Genomic DNA, 8,214 nt, shown 5'->3' with positions numbered 1-8,214 from the left:
TTGTAAGGAGGTTTCTGTAGAAGCGTTTTCTCGGCGCTCGCCATAGCCATCGAGCGAGCGGGTCGCTTCACAGTGGAAGGTGCAAGCCAAGGCAGCTTCTACATGTGAGAGAGCAGGGAAGTTGCATGTAACAACCGATGTTGCTTATTTGTTGGAAGTGACCAAGCACTTCATCCCGCATGGAGAGCTCCAGCTCCACACGTTTAGAAAAATTTCCAACGCCAGCTTTGCTTGTTTTACTTGTTTGTTATGTCTGCCAAGTGCCTGACTACAATACATCTACTGTATCCGGATACCTATTTTTGGTATGCAAACATTAGCGACAAGTATTTGCCGTGACCGCAAACATGCCGTCGAAAGGCGATCTTTTGCTCACACTTACGGTTGGCATCTGGACAAAGTGGTCCGCTCGTCTTTTCGCGTCGAGGGCATGAAGGCAGCTCTTCTCGAGTTTCAGCTGGGCATGCGGACGTTTCAATGCCCCGACGACTCGGGCTGTCAAATTCAGAGAAGAGCCGCAAAAAACGAGCCCAGGCTCTGGGTGCTGTAGAAGAGAGCATGGGGCCCACTGGAGCTCGCTACTGGAGCTGCCATTTACAGTTTTGCAGGCCGGCAACTACATCAGTCGATCGCGAACAATGCAGGCACAGGTGACTCCTCCGTCCACGCCCACGGGGTCCGTATCCCAACCTCCGCGATGGGCTCCGGAACGATGCAACACGAAGCGCATTGACAGTGCTAAAATGAACGATGATCACTTCCAGCAAGTACCGCACGCCCAGGCGCCGTGGCAATCCACCAGCCACTTACCCGAGCGTCGAATGATGGTGCAGCGTATTCTACAGCTCTCTCAGAGCCGCAGCAAGCCCGACGTGAGCCCGGACCGAGCCGTGTTGCTAACAAAGCGAATTGAGCTGGCACTCTACTCACGTGCCGGGTCGCTGGCCGAGTACAGCAACTTAGCTACTCTTCGACGACGACTACAGAGTCTCGTGGCTCTTAGCGTACACGAGTCTGCTGCGAGCGAGACGGTGGTGGTACACAGCAGGAAGCGTCGAGTTGTAGCGCGAAACTTGCTGCAAGTGAACAGAGCGATGAAGCGTCGCCGATGCACCAACGCAACTGCCAACTGCAGTATCTTTGCCATGATGGGCGAGGATTGCACTCGTCTGGTTTTCTCGTTCCTGGACGGCAAAGAGATTATACGCAACAGGACTTTGAACCGTTTTGCGGCTAAATTGTTGCCGAGTTGCGCATTGAGTCTAACAGTCGAAGTGGTCCAGTTGACTCGAGGGCTTGCCCGCAACTCGTCCTTGTTGCAGATGACTAATCTCCAGCAGCTTGTAGTGCACAAGGCTGAAGTATCTTCCGTTGTCCCAAAAGTGGGCTTAGCTACGACGCCCCTTTACGCCTGGGGCTGTGCTGAGCTCCCACCGAACCAAGCTAACGATGGCGAGAGCGCTGTGCTCGCTCTGGCTGGTGCGTTGACCACCGGCGCCTTCCCGAACCTCAAGAAGTTGCAGCTTATCTCAGTGTTCGTCAACACCATGAGTCGCAACGGCATCCGTGCATTGTGTGGCGCAGTCCAGATGGGCTGGTGTCCGCTTCTAGAGGATCTGCTGCTAGCAGGCAACAGCCTCGCCGACCTCGGCGCCTGTGACGTTGCTCGCCTGTTGCAGTCCGCTCAAGCTCCTCGCCTCACGCGTTTAGACTTGCGTCGCAACTTCATTGGAGAGAGCGGGCTGCGCGCAGTTCTGTCCGCTCTGAGCCAATCGAGTCCATCGCTTAAAGTGCTGTGCATGGGCGGCAACCTCGTCACAGACAACTGTGTGAACGAGCTGCAGAGGCTGCTGGCGGGTTCATCCCCCGTTCTGCGATTTCTCGGTCTCGAAGACAATTTCCTAAGCGCCCAAGGCGTGCAGCTTGTCCTAGAGACGGCAGCAGTCATCAACGCATCATCCACCAGGACACGCCGCGGCTCCTGCGATCGTGGAGCCTCCGCGTAAAGCGCAACTAATAGTACTAGCAAAACAACCAAAATAGACTGAAATTAACCATCACTCCTTCTTCTACCATCACTCGGCGTGAAAAAACTGTAGACGAGCGTTGGAGGTTAACCTTCAGCGTTTCACCTCGGGCGGCGATTTTTTTTTTTTTTTTCATTCAACGGAGCTTAAAAATCGGAACCTAGCGATTTACCGGGCGTTAAGTAACGGATTGCCGTTCCCTTCAGTGGCCACTTTACCAGTTGCATGGCAAGTTGCTTCGTCGCTTCAATGGTAAAAGGATCAACAGAGAACACCTAAGTTAGAAGAGATGTTAGCGGTTTGCGAAGACTCAATATATTAGGACACAAACAGGACTTCGCGTGGCTTCGCTGGAAAGCGTCAGCCACGCGCCCCGAGAAGAGAGAAATTCCTTCTCGGTCTGGCAAACGCAGTAGCTGTCTAAGAGTATAGCAGTTCTTGGATTTGCCGTAGAGAGGGGAGTCCGTCGCAACGCTGTCTTGGTTTCAAAATTAAACGGCACTTGATGATGGAGTAATATTTGGTCACTGGTAATAGTCTTCTGGTGGCGTCGTGGAGACATACCATCCCCACTGTGGCGACACGGTCTCTCCATCCGCCTCCTGTAAAGCTGCATCTAGCTCACTATTCTCCACTGCTGTGTCAATTTCCACCTCGTTCTCCACTTCGGCATCTAAGTCTCCGAACTGCATGACAAACACACCAACAGGTCAGCACGAAATTCACGAATATGATCTCAAATTCTTTACAAACTGCAACGTACACTGAGATCACGCGGACTCAATGTGCGGCCTCTTGACGGAGTGGACGCGTCGCTCTCTGTACTGCTGCAAAGGTCGTCGGACTCGTCGCCCTTGTGTGGGCTCAGGACTGCTAATTTTAGGTCCCGCTCGTCGTCGGCAGCGACTGCTTTCAAGTACGTGATCACACTCACGGCTGCGGCTGCTGCGGCTGCGGCTGTGGCCACGACGGGATGATGCTTGACCCAGCGGATGCCACCGGCGATCTCGGTCGGCGTCGGGAAGAAGGACGGCACAATGACGTCTGACATGATTAATATACGCGCTGGGACGATGAGATGCTGCTGACTAAATTTGCTCTGTGGTAATGAATCTCGCTCTGTTTAGGTGCAAAAGGATAAAAAACTTTGCTTGCTCGTGAGTTTTGTTTTCCAGCCGAGACTCTGCACAATGAACTATCGGCCCAGCAACTTCCGGCTGTGGATGGGGCGGCCGGTTTCGTCTTGAAAATTATATGCGAAAGAAAGGACGCTGGAACCAAGCAAAAACACGTCGCACGACCGCCGTAAATCCTGCTAAAATAGATTTGCGTTATTATCTGATGCTTGCTCTGCTTCCATTAAACAGTTATTGCTCCTTTATTATCTGATGCCCTGACATATACAGTTGGGTAGCTAAAATGTTCTTAGAGAGCATTTTTGTGCGGATCGGGTTGAGGCAGAGGCAACAACAAGTGCAATTTTGATTTGATTTTGCCATGCAGGACTTGCAGATTCAACACGAAACCATTTTGCATTGACTGATGGCACCGATGCCTTAGATTTTGAAGCTGTGGAGCGAAGCCGCAGTATCGGATACAATACATAAATCATCGATGCTGAATCGGCGTGAAGAGCCGTACATCCACTGATCTTAGTCCCAACGCCGGAAAACTACGGAGCAAGGCAACGGATCGTCGGTCTAGAATGCTCTGTAGCACTGCGGCGATGCTTGCTGGGTTGGAATGACAGAACATGCCAAACACATGTATTTACTGTTTCAGCACACAGCAAATCAATTGACTTGACTTCTGTATACTTTTGACTTTCTGAGTGTCGCAATAAGACATAATCGACGATTAGAGGTCACAGCAGAAAAGGGACCAGCCGCGCTTCGCTTGGCTGGGCGCCCCACGCGGTTCGCTGCGCTCGCAATATGGAGATAGAATGTTCTGGAAAGTGTAGTGCTCGGCTCGCTGGTGAGCTCAGCGCTGGGCCCGCCTCCGCAAATACCGCGCGGCCCTGCTTCGCGGGCTCTCCGCGCGGGTTTGCTGCGGCTACGCGCCTCGCACCCGCTCACCTTAGTTGGCGCCGCGGCTATGGCACCCACGTCGCCTAGCCCCGTGTGTGTTATCCCAGCGATGGACGTGTGTTTCTCCTAATTCAAAATTCACGTCAGATGGCTCTGTTCGTGGCGAGCGTCGCTGCATTGCAGCTTCTCCGCAGCAGCTTGCAGGCTGTTGCGGCAAACATGATCCCAGTCGGTTTGCTCCCATCTTCTCACTTTTTCTCAGGTTTTCACTTTGCTGGGGCTTTGCCTGTGAGCTGTGGTTAAAATTTGGTTCCTGCAATCTATTGGGTGATCGAGCTTCAACCGGCATTGCCCCCAGCGTCAACGGCAATATCCGGAGCAACTTTGAGAGTCGAGGTGCAGTTAGTTATCAGTGTAGCGACGCCCTGCTCGTGTACTGTACAACACTGAACACAGCCGAGCTCATCCGCCCGGTACTGAAGCAGCACATCACCGCCACCGTCGAGACACGACACTTATTGCGGCGTTGGCGCCTTGCACGATAGGCCTGGCGGAAACTTTTGGTCCCTAAATTAGCTGTCGACTGCGCATTTGCCACTGGCCAGTTGCAACAGCCAGAGACGTCCGGGCTCACGATCTTGAAGAGATGCAAACAACGAGATTGAAGTTGCAGGTTTGACAAGTGTCGAGATCATCGGAATTGCAATTCAAAGAAACGCAAGTTTCCAAAAAACGACCCGTTTGGCACAACATTGCGAACACCGAAAGGCAACTTTTTTGCATCAACCTGCTTGTTGCCACAAAATCGTAGTACTAATATCCCAGATAGTGCTAATTAATACTCTTGCTTACGTCTTGGATACCTTGGTCTTCTCTTCCTTCTTGCGAGCTTGATACTCACTCGCGTCGGCTTCAATGAGCTCCCGAATCTGCTTTCGAGTGGCCGTGATGTCGTCAGCCGAGAACGCGCTCGACGTGATCAAAGCCTGGAGATGTTCGTCCGTCACCTTCTTGCCGATCACCCCTCCATTCCGACTCAGCACCTCCAGCTCCAGACAATTCTCCAGCATCACTTCAGCGAACTTGAGCACGTAAACGCCGCAGTCGTAGCTGTTCTCTTGCTGTGGCGCCTTCACATTCACCGTCAGAACTTGTTCCACCGCGTACTCGGAGGATTCGTGCGAATTCTCCCATCGCATCCGCAAAAACCTGCCCACATCGTCACTGCAAGGTCAGTTTCCACCCCCAAACAGCCACTGAAGTAGTCTACGCACGCTCTTAAGTTGCGGATGATGGCAGCTTTGCGGTGATAAGACCCAAGTGGGTCCAATACTGCAATACACGATTCGGCCTCCTATAATTAATACTCAGTCAGTTGATATAAAATTACAGAGTTTTTCACGATGCCAGAACGCACCTCGTTACCAGAGTCTGATCCTGCGAGTCCAGGGTTCAGAACCACAGCAAGACTCCAGTGCAAGCTATAGAACAGCAATGCAAAAGAGTTAGAATCAACCACGACGTCATCGAATCCGCCGCCCATCGCGCCGCCTTACTCCTTGTTGATTGGAATAAATATGATGGAGCGGTTGAAGAAGTTCGAGTGCGCGTGCCACGTCGACACGTTCTTGTACCCCGCTTGCATCCTCTCGTGCGCCGTCGCCCCCTTTCCGCCTCCAAGTCTCGTGTAGAAGTGCGAGTTGAGGAAAAGCACTTTATCCTGGACAAGTGAATTGTCCCGGAACGTGTCCAGCATCATACGTCTGCAACAGCGTCACATTAGCCCACACCGCTCAAGAGCCGTCCAGACATGGCACACTTACTTGAAGTAGTAGTCGATAATGTTGTCGTTCAGATAGCGTCGGGGCTTGAGTCGAGCCACATCGCTGCGGATGATCACGACAACGTCCGACGTGCAGGGCGGCAATGGGTACGTTAGCACTGTAATGCTGCCATCAGCGTCATCTTCTTCCGACTCGGACGGACTGTCGAGAGCGCAGCATAGAAACATTCAGCTTTGATTTCAGGTCGATCATTGCAGGTAGCGCACCTCTCGACGTCTGTTGGAGCGCTTCCCCGCAGACTAGAGCGCCGACTGGACTTGTAGCTGAAGGGATCTTTGATTAAAGCGTCCAGATGTTTTTTTGCTTGTTCCTTGTCGTCTCTGTGAGTGAATTTGCACGTCAAAGAGTTAGCGCAGTTAAGTGCAGCTCGGAGTGTCCAGTAGCATGTCTCGTACATTGCGTATACATCCCCGAAGGACCGTAAGTGTTCTTGAATCTGGCTTAAATCTCCTCCCGATGCGTCCTCCAAGGGACGAAGCAGTAGGAATCCTTTGGAGAGCTCTACCATCGACAAGAGATCGTCAGTCTCAATCCAGCTATACATCTCGCAATTACGCCGTGTTACCAGTGTCTGCAGGGTCGTAGAAAATCTTCATGGCTGCCTCATCAGCTACACTTGCAAACGGCAGCTTGAACGCCATGAAAGAAGCTTCGTCCAGCAATTGCTCCATGCGATCTGGCTCTTCGACCTCGATGTCTATCGTCCTATCCACCTCCTTGGCCACACTATACAGTCTACACGATAGAACCAGGCCACATGAGTTCACTCGTCTTCCCCCACAGCACTACAGTACCGTAACACGTACCTGATATCCCGCACTTTGTCCAGACAAAAGAGATAAACCCCTTTGAACGGCCAGCTCTCGTTCTTTCCTCGGATATTGCGCATACACATCCTGTCGCCTTGGAAGAGCAGGTCCACCACACACTGGAACAGGCCAATCAGCACGTCGCAGTTGTCGATCCTGGCCGTCGCGTGCAGCGCCATCTCGTCCACGTCAATCGCTTCCTGTTTCTCCGTCCTGCATCCACTTTTCCTCGTATCGTTCAGCACCTGGTCCACAACGTCCTTGCTCCTGCTGTCTGACGTCACTTCCGACTCCGAGTCCGAGTCCAACGCGATGGGCTTCGCTGCGGAGCCCTCGCTGCTCATTTTCCTCTTGCCAAGTCTCGTGGCTCTTGCGTTCTGTATCGAGAACGGCGCCACTGAGGTCGGCGAGTGGCCGAATAAACTGCTGTTGCTGCGGTCTCGTAGCGCGTAGCGGCTCACCACGGGCAAAGGCGTTTTCCGAGTGTTGCTGCCCAGTTTCGCCCTCTTTTCAGCTGCTGTCAGGAGGGTTCGAGGCTTGGCCACTGGCTGCCTCGCTCGCGTGTTCACCCAGCCGCTGGTGCCTGTATGTGGCCTAGAAGAGTCTTTTATTGGGGTGGGGGCACTCCCGAGCTCTAATGAGGTCGCTGACGTTGAGTAGGCCATTACCCTCATCGTCCCACCAGATCCGCGATTGACTCGTGTGTTCTTCTTGGTTATATTGTCCAGGAACGGATCTTGCGTCCTCGGCGGGATGAATTGCTGTAGTGAACAATTATTGTTAGAATTGAATTTCATCAGCAATAACAATAATTGTTAAATGTACTTGGTTCAGGACTCTGTCGAGGACGCTAGAGGTTGACGAGGAGGATGCTGTGGAGGCGAAGGAAGACCCTGGAGCACCGATGCTCTGGCCACTCGCCTTGGGTTTCATGGACTTGTACTTATCTGGCGCATGGGGTCCTTCTAGCTGTCGACTAGGCGGACTGTCCTGGCCGAAGTTGAATTGGCTGCTGCTGTCCTCCCAGTTGGATCTGGGCTGCTGGCTGTGGGTAATAGTGTCCACATGAGTGCCGCTGATTGCCATACGCAACAAGCCAGAGCAACACAAGCCACGTACTACCGTGGGACGGAGCGCTCGGAGGCCACAGTGGAGAATTCCAGCGTGTTGGAGTAGCGCGAGTCGATTGTTCCGTCGGTGTGCGGGCCTGAGGACGTAGATATGCGCGTCGTGTGGTGCCGCGACGCGCCAAAGCGCCGAGAGCGCCGGTCTCCCATCGAGTGGCGGCTTGGTTTGAGAAATAAAGCAATGGGATTATTGCACAACATGAAAAAATGATAGTAAACTTTTTTCAGCCAGTCAGATGACAGTAAATTTGCTGAACTTCCAGAAAGGAATAACGGAGTTTTGAGGATCTCTGTGAACGTGCTTCCTATCCGTAGTGAACATATTTCGGGCCGTTTTTCATATGCCTTTAACGAGAGAGTTGGGCTGGAAGTGTAGT

General features: G+C 52.6%; 3 protein-coding genes across 3 annotated transcripts in view; 1 reads left to right on the top strand and 2 right to left on the bottom strand.

Moving 5' to 3' along the window:
• Nucleotides 1-2,006, top strand: part of PITG_09545 (uncharacterized protein) — a gene marked incomplete at both ends in the record, with an annotated part of 2,413 nt that extends 407 nt beyond the window's left edge. The window contains 2 exons of the mRNA XM_002903133.1: nucleotides 402-541; nucleotides 609-2,006. Coding sequence (XP_002903179.1) covers nucleotides 402-541; nucleotides 609-2,006 — 1,538 coding nt within the window. The remainder of the gene's footprint in view (nucleotides 1-401; nucleotides 542-608) is intronic.
• A 315-nt stretch (nucleotides 2,007-2,321) lies between these two features.
• On the bottom strand, nucleotides 2,322-3,078 carry PITG_09544 (uncharacterized protein; the record flags this gene model as incomplete). The annotated part of the gene is made up of 2 exons (XM_002903132.1): nucleotides 2,322-2,664; nucleotides 2,787-3,078. The coding sequence occupies 2 exons, from the start codon at nucleotides 3,076-3,078 to the stop codon at nucleotides 2,552-2,554; spliced, it is 405 nt and encodes a 134-aa protein (XP_002903178.1).
• A 3,374-nt stretch (nucleotides 3,079-6,452) lies between these two features.
• PITG_09543 (uncharacterized protein) lies at nucleotides 6,453-7,054 on the bottom strand (the record flags this gene model as incomplete). Its single annotated transcript, XM_002903131.1, has 3 exons — nucleotides 6,453-6,636; nucleotides 6,756-6,889; nucleotides 6,995-7,054. The coding sequence occupies 3 exons, from the start codon at nucleotides 7,052-7,054 to the stop codon at nucleotides 6,453-6,455; spliced, it is 378 nt and encodes a 125-aa protein (XP_002903177.1).
• Between the last annotated feature and the right edge of the window lie 1,160 nt (nucleotides 7,055-8,214).

Source organism: Phytophthora infestans, genomic scaffold (genome assembly GCF_000142945.1).
Source record: "Phytophthora infestans T30-4 supercont1.15 genomic scaffold, whole genome shotgun sequence".
Taxonomy (NCBI): Eukaryota; Oomycota; class Peronosporomycetes; order Peronosporales; family Peronosporaceae; genus Phytophthora; species Phytophthora infestans.
Note: the sequence above shows the minus strand (reverse complement) of the source record. Positions and strands in the feature narration are given on the sequence as shown.